The sequence below is a fragment of the Lactuca sativa genome, chromosome 3, assembly GCF_002870075.4.
Source record: "Lactuca sativa cultivar Salinas chromosome 3, Lsat_Salinas_v11, whole genome shotgun sequence".
NCBI lineage: Eukaryota > Viridiplantae > Streptophyta > Magnoliopsida > Asterales > Asteraceae > Lactuca > Lactuca sativa.
The window spans coordinates 21,546,596-21,567,852 of NC_056625.2; the positions used below are offsets into that span (position 1 = coordinate 21,546,596).

At 32.3% G+C, this 21,257-nt stretch overlaps 2 protein-coding genes across 2 annotated transcripts; both read right to left on the reverse strand.

Annotated features, from left to right (window-relative positions):
* Window positions 1-5,937: 5,937 nt before the first annotated feature.
* On the reverse strand, window positions 5,938-7,588 carry LOC111907389 (trihelix transcription factor ASIL1). The gene has a single exon (XM_023903165.3). The coding sequence runs from the start codon at window positions 7,189-7,191 to the stop codon at window positions 6,091-6,093; it is 1,101 nt and encodes a 366-aa protein (XP_023758933.1). The 5' UTR covers window positions 7,192-7,588; the 3' UTR covers window positions 5,938-6,090.
* Window positions 7,589-13,094: 5,506 nt separating this feature from the next.
* LOC111907388 (uncharacterized) lies at window positions 13,095-14,911 on the reverse strand. The gene has a single exon (XM_023903164.3). It carries the CDS (start codon window positions 14,542-14,544, stop codon window positions 13,294-13,296), a length of 1,251 nt encoding a protein of 416 aa, XP_023758932.1. The 5' UTR covers window positions 14,545-14,911; the 3' UTR covers window positions 13,095-13,293.
* Between the last annotated feature and the right edge of the window lie 6,346 nt (window positions 14,912-21,257).

Here is a 21,257-nt window from a genome sequence, read left to right on the forward strand (position 1 = left end):
GAGTATTAGGCCAGTAGTTGAATTATTGTAAGGCTTGTAATATTTCGTTATGCTTATGTTTATGTATTGACAATGACATCCCAATGTTTTAATATAAATAAAATATATTTCTTCGAAAATGCTTTGATAATATCATTATCATGTTTAATGGGAACAAATTCCACAACACTATTTTTCAAAAAGGATACTCTGATTTTTAAATAAGCATAAACAAATCGTTCTTTTCTGGTCGTGAAAATGGGGATGTTATAGTTGGTATCAGAGCATTAGTTTAAACGAACTAGGAATTTGTAGAAAATTTCTAGACTTAAACTTAGAATGTTAAGCGGTGATGGTGAGATGAGTGTCTACTATATTTAGGATGTCCAGCTGAATAGACACATTCACTAGCTTATTTAGGGAAGATGCCTAAATTGCTTTACATGTTAAATGATTTGTGATTCTTTACAATGTCATTATTTGATCGGATCTATGGTCTGTTGCCGACTGGATCTGTAAATTTTATGTGTTCAGATTTCTAAACGTTTAATTACGGTATTAGAACTGACATAACTTTTTGGACTGATAAGTAGATTTATACGTCTGTCATAAATAAAGTTTTCCCTATCTTAATTATCGTCGTTGTACACTAAACATATGCTAGAGTGTATAGATCGACAATGTGAGAACCCGCAGCGGATTAGGAAACGCTAATGGAAACCTGCATCCTGAGCCATGAGTGATTGAGTATGCACCAGAGGTAGCAGCTACATCCGAGCCAATCACATTGGCAGGAGTCCAAGCAATGATTCGGGCTATGATGGCCGAACAAAGGGAGGAGATGAGACAAATGTTGATTAATAACAGGGATGAACATATTTTGTCTGTTGTGCAGCCCGAACTGAATGAAGAACTGTTGGAGGAGGGAAATTACAGTCGTACAGTGAGTTAAGTTAAACCCCAAGTGGTTAGAAGAAATAAACAGGGTGAAGGAATTGAGAGGAATGGATGCAAGTATAAAGACTTTACGACTTGCAAACCATCAACTTTTACTAGGAAAGAAGATCCAATTGGAGTTATGGATTGAATCTCTGAGATGGAGCTAGCTTTCATAACATGTGGTTGCAAGGGCAAGCTACAAACCACTTATGGTGTGCGTCAGTTTAGGGGTGGGAATGTTCGTTGGTAGAACACTTTGAGAAAGATACATTCTACTGGGAGATTCAAGGAGTATTAGGCTACTAGTTTAATTACTGTAAGGCTTGTAATATTTCCTAATGCTTATGTTTTTGTATTGACAATGACATCCCAATGTTTTAATATAAATAAAATATATTTCTTCGAAAATGCTTTGATAATATCATTATCATGTTTTATGGGAACAAATTCCGCAATACTATTTTTCAAAAACGATACTATGATTTTTAAATAAGCATAAACAAATCGGTTTTTTCTGGACATGAGAATAAGGATGTCACACACACCATATCATCTAATTATGTAGTGGTTTCCTTTCTTTTCTTTTTTGGTCTATTAATAGGTATAAGTAACATGGTTAGACATGTTAATTTATCTCATATGGTCCTTCTGTTGATTGGTTCAATCAATGGCGAAACGTCGTTGGGGGCCACGGGGCCATGGCCCCCCTGATTTTTTATGTTTTTATACATGATATATATATATATATATATATATATATATATATATATATATATATATATATATATATATATATATATATATATTTTAATTTTTACAATACTTTATGGCCACTTCAGATTCATAATATATCTTCGTATATACAACTCAATTAAACTATTTAATTTAGATTATTTAGTAATTACTTCAAAAATGCCTGAAAATCAATCTTATATCTTATCTCGTTAGACATTATGATAATAGGTAAGAAAAATAAATACGGAGCTAACAAAAACTCCAAATATTACTGAAAAATCAAAACAAATCCTAGAAAAAATAGGATACGAATTGATTAAGTAAGCAAAAACTCTATAAGAAAACCAAAAAAAAGAGTATTCAAATGTAGAAGTGATTATTTGGAAGAAAAAAAAACGCTAAGATTTGTACACCTCTACCGGACTTTTCATCAGTCCGCTTTCGAAGTGCGTCCCTTCTCTTCTTCGCCTTCAGTGGCCTTTGTGCACTCTCAATCTCTCCTATCTGTCGTTCGCCGAACTGGAACACTGACCGGTGACCGTCGTAGCCGGTCCGTTTTTTACGTCTCCTCCTGTCGTTCGCCGATCTGCAACTCCGACCAGCAAACTTCAAAACTGGTGAGCTCTCCGTCTCTCATCTCGGTTGGATTTGTAACTCTTTATCTTTTTATCTATCTTTCTTTTTCTCTTAATCTTTCTAGCACTAGAGTAATATAATATGATGATGACTAAAATTTGAATGACAAGACAAGTTAATAGGGTATGAGCTATTAAAGTAATTAAAACGTTGTAAAAAAAAATGCTTTAATATATTAAGTCGTGAATAAAATTCACAATATAATACACAATTCACAGTTTAGTATACAAAATTCTTAGCTTAATATAATAAATTCACAATTTAAGACAAAAACAATTGTATTTACACTCATATTTTCAAATTAAAACTTATATTTATACATTAATATATGGAGCCATTTCTATGTATTAAATTGTGAATTTAATATATTAAGTCGTGAATAAAATTAACAACATAATACACAATTCACAGTTTAATATACAAAATTCACAACTTAATATAATAATTCAAAATTTAAGACAATTTTTTTATATTTACAACAATATTTTCAAATTAAAACTTTTATTTATACGTTAATACATGTAGACAGTTTTATGTATTAAATTATGAATTTAATATATTAAGTCGTGAATAAAATTCACAACGTAATACATGAAATTCATAGTTTTATACAATATATTCATAACTCATTTACAAGTATAATCTCATATTTCAGTGTATTAAAAAACTCATTCACAGTTTAATACATAAATAAATTATATCATATTTCAGAAGCAAACATAAAAAAAAATGTACATGGATCATAAAAGATAATAACTTATCTGAAATCAACAAAGAAGATGTTTACTCTACCACCACCACTAGTATCAACACCGCCAATTATTGTGCACTGCAATCAACCATCACCACCACCAACCATCGATGCCAACATCGTCAATATCCTTCCCTTTAAAATCAGATCTAGATAAAAAATCAAAATTCACAGTTTAATAAAACATTTCAAACACTAATTCAAAACTTAATTCAACATTTTAGACACTAATTCAACACTTAATACATCAAAAAATACACATTCACAGGTTTAATAACTTAGACAAATTAATACATAGAAAACACATATTCACAGCTTAATGACTTGACTTACCACATTTCATTGAGGCATTTCATCAAACACTTTGTGTGCACTAGATATATCAGTTCCATAATCACCATAAAACATCAGATTTGACCAAATATATAAGATTTTCATCATCTCTGAAGTCAGGTGATGTTGTTTGTTTCTCCGGAGAGGTTTAACGGTAGTGGTTTGACGGAAAGCACAAATCTATATCTTCAGAGGAAAAACAACCAAATTTCATAGGTCTGAGATGAAGAACACAAAACCAAATGTGCAACCTGAAGAACATGACACTAGATCTTGTTTGAACTCTTTCAATATTGTCTGACATCACAGATCTGGACATCGGTGGTGGTAGAAATCGTAACTCTAGACCGGAGCTTGTAGATTTAGACAACGACATGGAAGATCTAGTGGTAGATCTAGTGTTCCGATAACAAAAAATGTTAGATCTAAAGGTGGGGGTGAAACTAATGGCAGATCAGTAAGTGAAGGTTCTAGATCTGACCACATCTCGAAAGATCTAGACTTGGAACACCATCAAAAATGAGAAAAAATCACTACAATCATTCAGATTTGGTTAGATCTGAGCAAAAAACACAAAAAAAAAAAGTCATCGGAATTATGCCGTCGGAGATGACAGGCGGTGGACGGTAGATCTAAAGCGGAAACAGCCCGGTGATGTCGTTTTTTGTTGTGGTTCCAGATCTGAGGAGAAAAAAACATGATTGACTTGACATTCCGGCGAATGTTAAGTGGTCGGCGACGGTGGTGTCGACGGTGATAGGTGGTGGTGGTAATAAGGAACGTGTGTTCTTCAAAAATGGTGGGAGAGTCTGAAAGAATTTATCATTTGAAAATGTAAATCTGATTTAATGGTTCGTACGGTTGTTATTCTTTTTTTATCCTCCTGTCCGGCTTTGGTTAAATATCTTGTATAGAATAATTTTGTTAAAAATTATATCATATAAGCTTACGAAAATTCAATTGAATATGTTGAATAACTTTGTTTGTTTCAAAGCATATAGAATAAAAAGATTACGAAAATTAAAATGAGTATGTTGAATAACTTTGTTTGTTTGAAAGTTATTTTGTTATATTTATTATTAATGGTTATTTTTGTTATATGGTAATAGTCGTCATTATAATTTTGTAATAACTTCAAAACAAATTAAACGCGTTTATATTGTTTTTGGTTTCGGCCCCTCCAGCAAAAATGTATGTGTTCCGCCATGGGTTCAATATTGAAGAATACATATCCTTCTATGTTTGCATCCAATAAGTGTAATAGACCCAAATTTGAAGATCCCAACATCATGCTTGTTTTGCCTCATATCTTATATGGAAAAAAATGTATGTTTACAAGGTATGTGCCTATTAGTTTCCACTTCATAAAGGAACATGTTTGTTAACCATGTCTACAATGTATTGGTCAATCCATGATCTAATTACCTAATTCTTGCCTTTACCACTAAAAACCTCTTATTAATGTCATCTTTAGCGGTATATTTTGATTGAAATGAGTTCCACAAATTTGTTACACATTCAATGTTTTAGTAGACATCTACAAATGTAATCATCATTCTCACATTTAGTTCGCTTCTTGGGGTGTCTAATGTCTCGTTTGTCATCGCTTTTGGCATGAGGATACTCAACACATGCGTGATTTTCAAAGTTGGCAGAAGGATTTGTATTGTCGTTATCGATGTCTGAAATCATTTTCTTTGAATTTCTCAAAATTTCCAAACTTTGATGTCATATCTTTTATGAAGTCGAAGTAATTCATGATTATCAACATAGAAAATTATCAATTAAGATTGTTTGGACATGAAAGCAACTTCAGGGTCAATTTTGATAATCATTTTTTTTGAAAATACTAGTTGAATGGTTTAGGATTTATTGTCTCTTAACAGATAATTATTTATAGTTCAATCATATGCTTGAATTACATGAACTTCGATATAAGATAATCCACATGATACACGTCAGTTTTTAGGCACAAAAGTAAAAGAAATATCTAAGATTAATGTGAGGATCGCTTAAATTCTTGTGAGAGGCAAAAACTATAGCATAAATTATGTATATACTCATAATATTCAATAAATAGATAAGAATGACATAATTAGTTTAAAATAGTTATGTTGTGGTTAAGGCCGAATGGAGTGGGAGTATGCTTAGTGAAAAAAAAAACCAACCAATCAGAACTCTTTACTTTCTCCTCTCTGCTTGTCGACCTCTTAGCACATGATGGGGTGGTTGTAGCGCCTCCCTAGCAAGGTGGTGGAGAGGCTTTGCACCTCCCACTCTCTAAAGCCTAACACCCCTAAGCTGACCCTATCTGACTAACATCAGCTCCAACTTAGTCCACTGCTTCTAAGATCAAGCGATGGAGATTGGGTCAAAATCTACATGAGAAAGCATACAACACTACTTCTGATATATACAAACATGTTTACAACCACAAAAGATCTCAAAACTTCTACTCGTATACATGGCTGGTTTGCTGTTCAGTTGCTTTAACAAGTTAGTTTTTGTTGATATATAAATTGTATTCAGGTTATTTTGTTTGCTTTTTCATGAGATATCTACTATTGGACAAGGCTTTTTGATTTTATTATATGTGAAAAGGAGAGAGTTATAATGTGCAAGAGTTTTACATGTAATGAGGTTTTAAGGAAAACTATGTTAATCTCAACTAAAAACACATTACTGTAAACAAGAACTAATCACATTATCAGAAGCTACTAATCCGCCATTGTTTCTGTTCTTGGCTGCTTCCTGGTTTCAATCAAACCCTTCAAGAACGCATCCACAATCTGCTTCTGTGACTCCAATATCAATTGGTTTCGTTTCATCTCTGTCTCCATTCGCATCCTTTCAATCTCCCTAGCCATGTCTATCTTCATCTTCTCCATCTTCATGAACCCATCTCCTAATAGCTTAATCGAAGAAGCCACCTCCTGTATCCCTCCATTCCCTCTTTTTTTCCCCTGATTCGGATTAGGATTCCAACTGTTACCGTTTTGATGGTTCCCCTGAAACAAATTTGTGTTTCTAGGCACTTTAACCCACACTTCGCCATCTTCATCGACTTCGTGTTCATGAACAACCTTGCTAAACTTTCTTGCTGGTCTGAGGTGGGCGGGTTCATGGTGAGAAGGATTCGAGGGTTTTAGACGAATTCCACCGGTGAACGGAGAAGTCTTGTGATTTTTGTACCCCGGGTGAATCGGGGTTTCGTTGATTGTGGAATCATCAAGATACCCATCTTCGTTGTCGTCTTCTTGATTAGACCAGTTGTTCGTGTATGAGGAATTGTGATTTGAAAACCTAGAATCGAAATCAGGAGTATGATTGGTGGAACTAGCTGCTAATGTTACCAGATTTTGAACAGAAGAAGGTTTAAATCGAATTCCACGGCCCGGATTCAAGCTCTGATGATCCGAAACAGGGGTTGCGTTGTTGATTTCAAGATTGGTCGAATTATTGTTGACAAGTTCGGAACTGGGTCCATTTTCCATGGCCTCCATGGCTTCAAAGTAGAACCACGACGAGAAGAACCGACCACCGGGGAAGGACGACGCGCGCTGCTTCTCGGCGCGGTGGCGCTGGCGGAGCTTCTCCATCTTGTGGCGGCACTGGGCGGAGGTCTTCGGCGGGGTTACATCCGGGCATGATGTCGTTACCTTCTCAGCCACCGTATCCCAGTCAGGGTTTCGGAGGAAGGCACGGTGGAGGGCGTACCATCGCTCACGGTAAGCCTCGATTAAAACAAGCGCCTCGTCACGCGTCCAACACGGCGGCGGGAATTTCCGGACTGGCTTGACGGCGACGGTGGTGGACATGGGATTGGATCTGAATCTTGAAAGGATTGGTGGTGATAGAACGGAGGAAAGATTAATCTTGGGATGATTTGGGGGAGGTGGATTGGAGTAAATAAGAGGGTGGGATTGGGTGGTGGGTGGTTGGGTGTAGATAATGACGATGGAGGATGGCGATGGTAGGTATGACGTACGTCCACCCCACTAGCAGTCGACCACCCCACCACCAAACCCATACGTTACCCGTTGACTTTTCAACTTTACACCACACAAAGACCACAAATTAGAGTGAAGATGGTGGTGGGTATGGCCGTGGGTGGATAAGGGTTGATGGAGGCTGCCCCCACTGTCTACAGGAAAGTTAATTGTAAGTAGTGCACTGCATAGGGCTAGGGTGGTGTTCATTATCACCATATAAAATCTTATTGCCTATTTGTTTATTTGCTTTTATAGAGGGTGATTTAATAAATAAGATATTTCTTTTCATAATAAATAGTACACGAATATGTGTTGACTGAAATGTTTAAACAGAATAATTATGTAAATATTTTAGATATTAAGAAATCTAATCTAACCTATTTGAATATAATCACCAAAAAGTTTTTTTTAACAAAAATAAACACTTTGACTGGATTGAACATGCCAAACCAAGAATAAATATTTTTTTAATTGATTCGGAACGACATTTTGGATTCCAGGCCAAAATTCCGGATTCCAGACTAAAATTTTTTATTTTGGAAAAAAATATATATGGAATTTTAAGAGCAAGTCCAAAATCCGAACAATAATTATGAAACTACAAGAAAAAAATAGTTTTTTTTAATTTAACAAAAAATTAAACAAATATATACAAAACCACTATTTCATTATAATTTTGTTAGCATTTTCCTTAAAGTCATTCGTTATATCCACCACTAATCATTATAGTAGTGAGTAACACATTATCATCATTAACTGCCACTAAAAGGTTAGGATATTCATCATTATATTTTTCTTATTTTTTTATTATTTAAAAAAATATTTTTTTAGTTAATTAAATTGTAGAGAGAGAGAAAAAAAAAAAAAACAAATTGATTGTGTGTGGTGATTCGTACTCTCCACTATAATTGACCATGAAAATTATCTACCACTAGCCAACACTAACATATTGAGATGATGTTCACATTTGTGGTTAGGCTAGTGGGTGTGGTGCCACATTTGTCATGGTCCACATTAGCGCCACCTAGAATTTGCCACTCTCTCTCTAATTTTTGTCATTTACATGGCGTTGGTTGCTGTAACGATCAAAGTTGAGGTAATTACTTTTTCCGATTGAATGATTTTTTCTTTGCAAAAAGGTCATACGTACGTTAGGCTTACATAGGCGTACACTTAGATTACGGAGGGAAGGTTGGTCGTAGGCATGCACCTCTAGGGGTATTCGTTTGGATGGATCGGTTTGATTCAATCTAATCAAGTGAATCCGAATAGATTTCGGTTTTTAAACCATTGATCCGAATAATCCAAACTAAATTTAAATCCGATCCGATTCAACCAAATTACAATTCGGTTGGATCGGTTTTTACAATTCGGTTTTCAAGAGGCAAGACATTTTGAAAAATATATAACTCGAATACTAGCAAAATCTATAAACAAACTATTTTTTTATAAGTTATAATTTATGAACAAATACTAAGAAAATATATTATAGTTAATATTTCATTGACATAAAAACTTTTGATAAGAAGTAATTTTAAAGTAGTATATTCGATGAAAATTTCTAATAACTAAAAATAATAATTTAGTAAATTTATAAATAATTAAAGATACATACGAAAATAGATAATAAGTTGTTATTCGGTTTTTTTGGACTATTCGGTTCTTAGTTTATAAATCAAAACCAATCCGAAAACCAAAATAATAATTCGGTTTTGCTGAATACCAATCCAAAAATATGAATATCATAATCAAATAGTCTGATCCAAATTGTCCAATTGGACAATTCGGTTTTATCAGAATATCGAACAGCCCTATGCACCACGTACGCGGGGCGTACATAGCTCAGGACTAAAACCCTAATTTTAGGGCAAGACCCCTATTTAAACACTTTTATGTTGCTTGGACCTTACCCTGGTTAGCCTCCATAGTTTATCATCATCCTAAAATCCCCAAATTCTCTTGAGAGTGTAGTCCTTGAGCTTAAAAGTGTTTTGGTAGCCATTTTTAGTGGGTTTCAAGAAGAAGAAGAAGGTAGTGGTTAGGCCTTGGATGTTATTGAGCTTCTAGATCCTACATCTAGTTCATCTTGAAGAACTTCTGGAGGTAAAAAGTCGTAACCTTGCCATCTTTTTTGCTATTTTGACTTAGGGTTTTGTTATGAAGTCCATTTTTGGTTCTTGGACCCTCTCTTGTGAGTTGACCAACTCCAGAGACTAGGATTGTTAGATCTAAGCTCCTTGAGCATGCTTTGATGCATAAAGATGCCATCTTGAAGGTTATATTGAGACCATGCATGAGTTTAAGGTCTCAAAAGTGGTCTTAATGGGAGAGATGAAGCATTGGGGACCCATGTGGCATGCAAAGGCATAAAGTTGCCAACTTTATGCCCTAGGACATCTTAATAGACTCATATCTGAAGTTAGACGTTGAGATCTCAAGCATTAAGCACTTAATAGATTTTTGTGCATAGATTGTTTGTACGTCAGGCGTAAGGTTGCGTACGCTGCGCGTAAGGCCAAAGGGGTGAGTACGTTAAGCGTATTGATGTGGTACATTGGGGGTACGCACCATAGAATATTTGGGCTTCATTGGGCTTGCAAGCTTATTAGGCCCTATTCAGCCTTGGGCTTGGTCCCATTTAGAGTTATTAGACTTTTATTCTAGTTTAGGGCATTAATGTCATGATTGGGCCTTATTGGGACATGTGGCCCATTGTATTTTGGACTTTGATGTTAGGCCCATTAATGTAGGATAGACATTTGGGCTTTAATGGAGGGCCTTAGACTAAGATGGTGGGCCTTTGTCTAAGTTGTGGCTTATTCCTAATTAGGGTTGTTTGTATATTTGTTCAGTATGAGATTTTGGGATAGTAGTCGAGCAACTTTTTTGTTCAGCAGACTGGGGTAAGTATTCTCACTGTATCAATGGGTCGAAGGCACCGACACCGGCCCATTACTTGATATGAAATATCTATAGTTGAAAATGCAATGGTTTGTTATTTGGTATGTATTGATTTACGTGAAGACCATGAGGGAGCCTATGACACCCGGTAAGACCACGAGGGGGAGCCCGTGGCCCTTCGGTATAAGACCATGGGGGTAGCCTATGGCATCTCGGTTGAAGACCATGGAGGGAGTCAATGACATATTTATGTGTATATGTGCATCGCATTATATGGTTATGTGTTTTGTGTAATTTAGGAAACTCACTAAGCGTGTGCTTACAAATTTGTTGGGTGTTTCAGGTACTTCTGGTTCTAAGGGCAAGGACTTGATAGCGCAACATGCACTCTTCAGTATTTCCGCACTAGTTGTTTTGAACACTCTGATCTTTTAAACAATTTGTTTATGTAATGAAATTTTGGAAAACAAATATGAATGAGATTTCTAATTATTAAATGAAAAATTTTATCTGAAAAATTAATATGAAAGGGTTAAATTAATAATAATAATAATAATAATAATTATTATTATTATTATTATTATTATTATAAACAAATCGATTTATTTAATATAAATAGGTTTTATAAGTTTATGGGGGTATTGTGCAATTTCCTAAAGTCAATTTTGAAAAGATATTTCAACTTTGGGGTAGGATCTATCATTACACTAAATTTGGGTGTAGGTTATATAAGTATAGTTGTCTTCTTCTTTCAACAATTAGAATGATTTTTTTTCTACAGATTCAAACCCAAACCTTATGCTCTTACTCTCTCTCGTCGGCTTATTTCCGCTGAGTTGCCGAGCCGAGCTCGGCATGCCGAGGGCTCGGCCCGGTGTTCGCTGAGCATGCTGAAGCCACACCCACCAACCTTAGTAGCCAAATATCACAATTATTTAATCTCGATCGTATTTTACTCATTTTAGGAGTCCTAGCTAGTCTAGTGGTTCAACAATGGTCAACGCCCAACTTTCACCAAGTTGACGGTTTTCTTCAAATTCTTAATTATCTAAACATCTCATAACATTTTTTCATAAAAACTATTATTATTATTATTATTATTATTATTATTATTATTATTATTTTAAATTAATTATTGTATTTATTTATTTCAATATAAATTTTTAAAAAATAAGATGTTACAAATTGATATTAACATATTATGTTAAAAAATATATATATAGATTAAGTTCAATAACAGAAAAAGACAAGGCCAATTTGTAAAGTCTATTGTAATAGATATATAAGGGTAAGTGGTGAAGAAAAAATCAGAAACAAACAAAATTTAAGGTATGATTCACTATTTCACATTTCACTAAACCACCCGTGTACGGTTTCAAATACATACATGCCAATTTCGTGGAACTTATCATTTTAACACTACATATAAATCATAGTTTTCTTTTTAGTTATCTATATAGAAGATTCGTTATGGAGAACATTTCCATGCTCTCTCTCTTTCTTTTCCTCACTTTAATAGCTACAGGTAAATTATTCTTCTAACTTTTTCAAAGTTTATCATCAATTATTCAAGGACTCACTTACATAAATTGTCAAATTATGGGGTATACATAGTTACATACCATTCCACACACAAAAAAGAAGCAATTTGAAGGAGTACGTATAGAATTACTCTTTATTTATTTAATACTCACTCAAAGCTAGCCGTTACGCAACCATATGTAACCGAGAATGTAAGTTTATGTTTGGCCGTAGTTGGAAAAAAAAAAAATTTAGCTTATAAACAAATTTATCAACAAGTTGTCACAAACTAACTTATTAAAAAAACTAGATTATAAGCAACTTTATAAGCTATAATTTAGAAGTTAGAAATTTTGAATAGTAACTTGAACAATTTCTTGGGTCGTGATTACAACACTTTCTGAAATCGTAATTCGACCCTTATTCCTGGGTTATATGAATGCCGACTTACGGGATAATCCAAGAAATCGAACGAGATTACAACATTAATTTGATTCACAAACACATAATACATTGATTGTGTTTTGTGTTTTTAAGATAGTTTGATGTAGAAAAAAAAATAGTTTTTGTAATCATATCTTGAAACCCCACCCCACCCCACCAGAAGCTCTGCTCATTGGACCTTGCTAGGGGTGCCAACTCTCGACCCCGTTAGAAGCGCTGCCCCTTGGAACCCTATCCCCAAGGGTGCTGTCCCGGACCCCCATTTTTTCGAGTCCATATTTATCACTTTGAGCATGCACTCCACACCTTTAGTCTCTGGTAACTAAATTGAACTATCTGTCTTGATAGTAGTATTAACTACGTGACAAAACTAGAATCAGCAACAGTAAGCTACTTTTATAGCATCACCAAACAATAAATTGCAAAAACTATATGCATTAGACCCTTGTTTCTCAGCAAACAATAAATTGCAAAACATACGCCTTCAAGTGGTTACAAAACGGTTAGCCTTGTTTCTCACAAATATTTCATTTATCATATACAAAACGGTTAGCCAATAAGCTGTTTCCATAATATCGTTCACATTTCATTTTTTTAGTTGAAGACGTAATTTTGAGAGTTAAACAGGTAATGAGACGATGATGAAGAGGGTTATGGCAGTAGAGTGCATAGAAGAACGTCAAGTATCCATCTGCGATGCTTGCAACTTGGTGTGTAGGGTGGCTCATTTTCTCACCACAGCCACAGGTCGTTGCTATTCAGAAAAAGGCGATCCAGCCATTGTTCGCTGCTTTTGTTTCTATCAATGTGATTGATTTAACTATTATTATCAACGATTGATTCAACTATTTTAATGCACTACAGCAACAAAATAAGCCCATTCATTTATTCACATTATTACACTAATTATGAAATTTTTGAAGCATAATCTCGCTCAGTTATATATATGATCATGGACATGGGTAACGATTAAATTACACCACCAATAATCTCCCTCTCTCTATATAAAGAAAATAAATATAACATTTAATTAATTTAAGCCGGACCTTAAACTTGTTGCTTTCACTGTTGTTGCTTTCTATTATCTGCTAAACCTTTAACGAAAGCCTCAACGATTTGTTTTTGTGACTCAAGAAGCAGCTCATTGCGTTTCATCTCGGCTTCCATTCGTGTTTTCTCAATCTCATGAACCATATCCATCTTCATCTTCTCCATCTTCACAAACCCATCAGCTAAAACCTTAATCGACGACACAATCTCTCCTAAGGAGTTGTTATTGTCTCTTTTCACCCCTTTTTTCTCTCTTGAAAAATCATCTTCACCATTAAAATAGTGGTGGCTTGAGTTCATGTTCCTGTTCCTATCACCATACTTATTATCTCTATACTCCATGGATGCTGAACTCCTGTCTTTTCCCATCTTTACCCAAACTTCTTCTTCTTCTCCATCATCATTATCGTCGTCTTCTTCCCCATTTTCATTCCAGTAACTAGGATTCGAGTTTGAAGCAGTCTTGCTAAATTTTCTTGGTCTAATACCTGAATGTTCTGTAACTTGAAATTTTGATGGGTGTACATGAGCTCCATTGTTGTTATGATGATCAGACTGGAACCTTGTTGCATAGTTTTGAGAGGATGGTTTGTGGGTTTTTCCTGAATTCTTACCGATTGGAGGTTCAATAAAATATTCGTCTTCAACTTCATCATCGTTATCATTATCTTCCTCTTGTGCAGCATAGTTATGTGAAACCCTAAAATTATTTGACCTACTTGCTATAGTTACCAAATTGCTATCAGCTGCAACTGGTTTGAAGCGAATCCCACGCCCAGGATGCAAACCCCCGTAATTCGAAACAGTAATTGCGTTGGATTGATGATTATTTTTCGAATTAACATTTTTCATACCGGAAGAATTGAGATCATTACCGGATTGTGTTTCTTCATCGGCATTAGATCCGCTACCGTTTTTCTCCATTGAATCCATGGCTTCGAAGTAGAACCAGGTTGAGAGGAACTGGCCACCGGGGAACGAAAGCGCTCGTTGTTTCTCGGCACGGTAACGCTGGCGGAGTTTCTCCATCTTGTGGCGGCACTGGGCGGATGTTTTGGGTGGTACGGCGCCAGGACATATCCGGCCTACCTCTTCCGCCACCGCATCCCAGTCAGCGGTGCGAAGGTACCCACGGCGGAGGGCGTACCATCTCTCCCTGTAGGCTTGGATCAGTGCTAGTGCTTCATCTTGGGTCCAACACGGTGGTGGAAATCTCCGGACAGGCTTCTCAGCTGCGGAAACAGCGGTAGCAGTGGCGGACATCAAGATCCAAAGGAAGGACGACGATAGAAAGATCGTTGGATGAATGGCGTGAGGTAATTATGGTGGGGTGGAAGAAGCGGAGGAATTACGCGGTGGTTTGAAAGAAGGGAAAGTAAGAGGGTTAGGTGGTAAAAGAAAAGGACCACCGGGTGGGGTGGGTGGACGGTGATGATGTGGATGACGATATGGGGATGGTGATGCTAGAATGCGCGGGTGTATGTGGTGTGCACCCCCCACTAGTGCACTACACCAACTCCTCCACCTCCACCACCCTGTTGTTCCCCACCACCAACTCATTGCACTTGCATTGCATCCATTATTTTCTCTCTATCAACATTCAACAACTTGCTTAATGGGTTTACAACTTTAAAGAGGGCTTGTTATTTTGGGTTCCTTTTAGTAAAAATGGGCTCTATTGGTTTCTATAGTTCTATAGGAGCATAAGTCGGAGGGAATTTACTTATGTATTTGTGTGATACATGTTCATTTTATCAATGATCTTTGCTAAATGATAACCAAATGAATATAACCATTTATGGATCAGCAAAAACCGATTATAAGTTGACGAACATCGAGTATATTTGTCATATCATGTTATACTAGATTATAACCCGTGTTAAACGTGAAGAATGCATAAAAAACATACAAATGTCTACAAATATTGTATTATAATTATTAAAAAAATGATGGTTATTGGCATTATTCTAATTAAATGTTCATTCCATAATAAAATTACTTAATTAAGTCTATATTAACAACCAATATACTGTTTTTTTCACTGCATTAAATATTGACAATTATTTCATTTATTCAAATAAAGTCATAGAATATAATTTATGGAATGTTAAATGTTATATGAATTTAATTTGGTATATCATTGATGGGAATTCTTTTCCAAATCATAATTGGTTTATTTTAAATTGATTATGAATATAACAGCTAACTTTTATGTTTGTTCTTATTTATTTGATGTTCGCAAGACCTTTGCAGTAGTCTTGACGCAACTTTAAATAATTTTAGTATATCATCAATGTAATTTGGTATATCTTTCAATTATATGAAATATCAAATAATGACATTTTATTACTATTGTGATAACTTAGTTTATATATTGCATTTTTACTAATCTTAATTATCTTATTTTTTTTTCTAATAACCATAATGTTTTTATTAATTGTACATACAAATCTCCTAATATCTTATAATTTTTATCTTCCTTTATAATTTTTCATAACTATACTATTTCAGGATTGTTTGTCTTAATAGTTTTTTTCCAGTCTATTCAATTTTATACTCCCTTCGTCCCAATATTATTGTCCACAGAGAAAAAAAAACACACAGATTAAGGAAACATTAATTACCACTAACTTTATACAATAAAATGACAGTTTTGTTCTTACTTTGCATTTAATGTTTCATTAAATGCTTAGTTGTTTAAGTAATAATTAGGGGGTATTTTGGTAAAAATGCTATTTATTTTTAGAAGTGGACTATTATTTTGGGACAAACCAAAAAGAAAGATGGGCTATAATTTTGGGACGGATGGAGTATTTCATTGTACAACATCATTGTTTGTATGTATTCTGAAATTTCATTTTAAAAATGTTTAATGTTTACATCTTGATATATTTTTTTAATAAACTTGTGTAATAATTATGGAATATATATCTTGTTTGAATTAACATTTACTTCCTTCACTAAATTAAATTCGTCATTAAACGGATATATTTTGGAAAATAATAATTATAATGGGGCAACATTATCTAAGACATAAATGTTTGATATACTTTTTGAGGGAAAAAATCAGGATCATTAATAAAAAAAATTATATAAAGAAAATACAAATTTAAATTGAGTGAAATTATGGATGAAATTACCGACACAAATTACTTTGGAGAGAATTGTATTTTGTAAAGTATATTACTATGATAAAATTCAAAATATGTATATTGTTGTGTAAATTTATTTATTTTATTTTTACTATATAAAGATAAAACAAAGTAGGTTGGTATGTTAAACAAAAAAATTAATTTCAATGAATGCATATAACTAAAAAATGGAATTTGAAGATTAAAATTTAAAACTTAAAAGTATGAAGACATGTGATAAAAATGTATGAAAAAGCTCTAACCACATTTAACCAATTTGTTAGTGAGAAGATCATTAATGGACCATCTGATAATGATCAACGAATTATTTTCTGTATGACAAAAGGTGAATTCTATAATTAGTGGATTCGAAATGTTTTAAGTAATGCTAAAATAAACATGTATATTGAAGTGTAGATGAACATGTCATTTTCATGCAAACGACATGTTTTATGGTGTAATGTAGAAAAATACTTTAGAAAATAAAATGTTTGATACACATACTTAACTTAGATCCTGATCAACCAGGTTCATCAACCGTTTCTCCCCTGAATTTTCAATAATCACTTTCATGGGATTAGTCGACACAACCTGACCAAGAAAATCTGGAACAAAAAAAAAATAAACGGTTGTTGTATTATAGATGTGTAATACAATAAATATTTATGTGTAGATAAGGTAGAATGTTAAAATAAAATCTTACCAAATGCAACACGAGTGTCGAGATTCTTGGTTATCACATCCTAGAAAGTCACAAAGTTATAAGGATCCATCATAACAACAAAATCATTTGATATACGAACTTTGGTTGTTTTGTAGAAATTATTCTTATGTTTATGATCAACCAACATGTAATCTCATTCATTTCTGGCCATACCAAAACTATTAATTTTCCTGACAGATTCTTCAACAAAGAGGGCTTCAAAAAAACTAATGAGATCTTTTTATTGTTGCTTGTATTTTAGTGTCATGTAAGTGAAAAAATTGGTTAAGTTTAAATTTTTATAAACTAAAAGCAACATAATAATAAAAAGAAACAATTGTACCTACTCGTCAATTAAAATCATGTTTAAGCTGCTAAACATGTTTAAGTTGTTTTTTAAGTTTGCTTCCAAAGCAAGGGTACTTGAACACAAATGTTTCAGGTTTCCTTAGATGCATCTATATCAGCAACCTTATCAAAGACGATCTCATCACGATTAGTTTGTGTCATGGGTGTAAAATGAAAAAGAAAACAATTAGAATTACAAAGAACTTTTATATGAAATAAAATGGACATATACAATGTATTTATCTATAAAGAGGTATGAAAACTAGTATAGTTGTCAACAAAATTGTTTCCATACTAAATTTCAAATGATGCATAAATAGATTATATATTATTTCCTATTAAATAAACCTAAAAGTGTAATAGGATAATACCAAAATATTTTAAAATCATACTAAAATTATCAGGATTCTTATGAGATAATAATTAAAAAAAATCATAATCATCCCTAATATATAAAAATAACATTTTCCTAATTAGTGTCAATTCCAAAGATAGTTAATTTCTGTTTTGTAAAAGGTACGTAATATTTTTTTCTGTTTATTTGAAAAGTTTCAGAAAAGTAGTTAACCGATTTCATGTAATTTGTGACAAAGAAAATCGAAATATATGAATACATATATTTGATATAAGAACAAAAAAATAATCAAGAAAAATATAAAAAGTGAAATAAGGTACTGACCTTCTACAGCACAACAACGAAGGTTTGAAGCAGATAATGATGATGGAAGTTATAAACAATAAGAATGATGTTGTAGAAGAAGGTTTGAAGAAAAGCAACGATTGAAAATAAGTGTGAGCCGCAGATTCAATGATGAATTATATATACTAGGCAAATGCCCGCGCGTTGCGCAGTGGGATAATTATGTAGTTTAATATGGTTTAATGTATTGTGAATAAGCTATACATAAAACTTGTATCCGATTAAATAGCATGTATATTTTTTTATTTATAGATTTTTTATCATAATAAATAATGAAATTTTTTTACTATTAGTTTAAATTTTTAAATGTAATTTTTATGTACACATTAGTATCTAATGTAATTAGTTGATGATTGATTAGATATGGATTCTCATATGTGGTCATCTATTTATGTTGAACCTCATAAAAATATATATTTAACGACTTTTGTTAGTTTTACTATTGAATAGAAAATAGTGTCGTATTTTAAGTAAATATAAAAAATCTCATTCTCAATCTATTTTAAGATAGTGACATATTTTAAGTTAATATAAAAAATCATATTCTAGAACTAATGAAAAAGAAAAAACGGAGCCAAAATTTTTAACTATAATAAAGTTGATTCAAATTAAAAAGTGATCAATCGAAGATAATATCATTCAATAAACATAATAAGATATTACGTTATATTCAAATTACAGACATCATGTTTGTAAGGGTCATTCAAAATATATGAGACTATAGTGCCTAATACAACATTGTAATAACCAAATGACCCTAACATATTTTAAATGAAATATAATTATAATATATTATCTATGCAACTAAATTTATGCACAACATGTGGGATTCGTCTACTATATGGTATTCTTCTAATATATTATATTATAGTATAAACATTATATTTGGAAAACCACTTTGAGTTATATTGTAGTTTATAACATTAAATTTGTGATGGGCTATATTTGACACACATTTGTGTATTTATATCTATATTATATATTTAAAACAAATCTTATATAAACATCCAACCTAAATATTCATCTTTAAGTTTTCTTTCTTCGCCACGTAAACAAACTTTTGTTATAAAGCCAAAAATAGAATAAAAGATTGTCTTATTGTATGATCATGATATATTGTATTTTGATTGGGGCTTGTACAAAACATGCATAAGCATATATTATTAATTTATCTCTTGTTTTGGGTAATTCGAATAAGATAGCTTAAAATCCAACGTATCAAACGGATTACCCATTTACTAAAGTCTAAAACCCAAAAACTCAAACATGTTTTAGTATCATACAAATACATGAGGTTTTAGCAAATTATTATCTCATATGAATTACCATTGATTATGTGTGATTAATTATTAAGAAGGTGAAAATGTTTCGGGGTTTCTAATGCATGAGGTTTTAGCAAATTATTGTGGGGGGTTTCAAATGCATGACAATCAAGGAAAAATGCAAGCTTTATAAGTATGTAAGATATATATATATATATATATATATATATATATATATATATATATATATATATATATATATATATATATATATATATATAATTCATTATTGAATCTGCGGCTCACACTTATTTTCAATCGTTGCCTTTTTCTTCAAACCTTCTTCTAAAACATCATTATATATATATATATATATATATATATATATATATATATATATATATATATAGAGAGAGAGAGAGAGTTAGGTTCAAATGTTTTCACTACCTATTGTGTGTCCGTATGATTGATTATGGACCAATCATTTTAGTTATTTTAAGAAAGTAATTAATGCATATTAAATGCTGAAGATGTAATTAATACCTATTATATCTTCAACATGTAATATGCATTAATTACTTTCTTAAAATAACTAAAATGATTGGTCCATAATCAATCATACGGGCACACAATAAATAGTGAAAACAAAATAACCTAACTCTCTCTCTCTCTCTCTATATATATATATATATATATATATATATATATATATATATATATATATATATGTGTGTGTGTGTGTGTGTGTGTGTGTGTGATAATTTGAATCTTATTTTTTTTATATTAATGGTTTCCTAATAAAAATGGATTTTATATTAATGGTTACTAATATGAACAAATGTATATTAATGGTTGATATTAGTGCCTTAATTGAAATGGTTTGTTACTAATATGTTTATAAAGTTGACCATATTAAAACCTTTATAACCGGAAATTCAAGATTTAAAATATAGGAGGATTTTATTGGAATTAAATACATTCTATTTTCAATGAATTTAAGTTAATTTTGTTTGACAATTGGAAAGTTTTTATTGGAATTAAATACATTCAATTTGGAGAAAAGGATGTCAGCAATTTGATCTAATGGTAGAAAACATAGGATTAAAATACAATCAAGGGTCAGATTGTTTAGGATGATATAATAAGGTTTCTCTTTTAATAATATTTAAAGATTTTTTATCAACTTTTCATAAATTATTATTAAAACTTCATTTTATAACTATTTCAAATTCTATGACACCATTTTTATATCAAAATGTTATAAATTTGATGCAAATAAATAACCGATAATCCTTCCTAATAAATAAAGAACTTTTTTGTCACATGTCACACTCTTATTAATTTGGCCACACGTCATTTTGTGGTTATTTTCGATTAATTTTTTTTTTTCCACGTGACATTTTGTGTCTTTTTTTTTCATTTTATTAATTTCCATATAATATTTAAATTTAATAATTACAATAAATGTTATAATAAATGCATATCAATTTCATTAATTGATTTCCTTCGAATTTCAAATTTTCAAAATTAAAATTTCTTTAGTTTCCTTTGTTTATTTATTTAAATTATTTGTTTAATTTAAAAGAAAAAAATAATTTAATTTTATTAATTCAATATTTTTCTATTTTTTTTTTATAAATTCAAACTTCTCAAATGTTTAGAATTTCATATCATGTTAACAAACATCGAGTATATTTGTCATATCATGTTATATGTTATTAGACCTGGCAAAAGATGACATAACACGACAGCTTACACGAACCCGACACGAAATTAGCAGGTTAGGGTCAGAGATTTCGACACGTTTATGTAAACGGGTTGACATGACACAA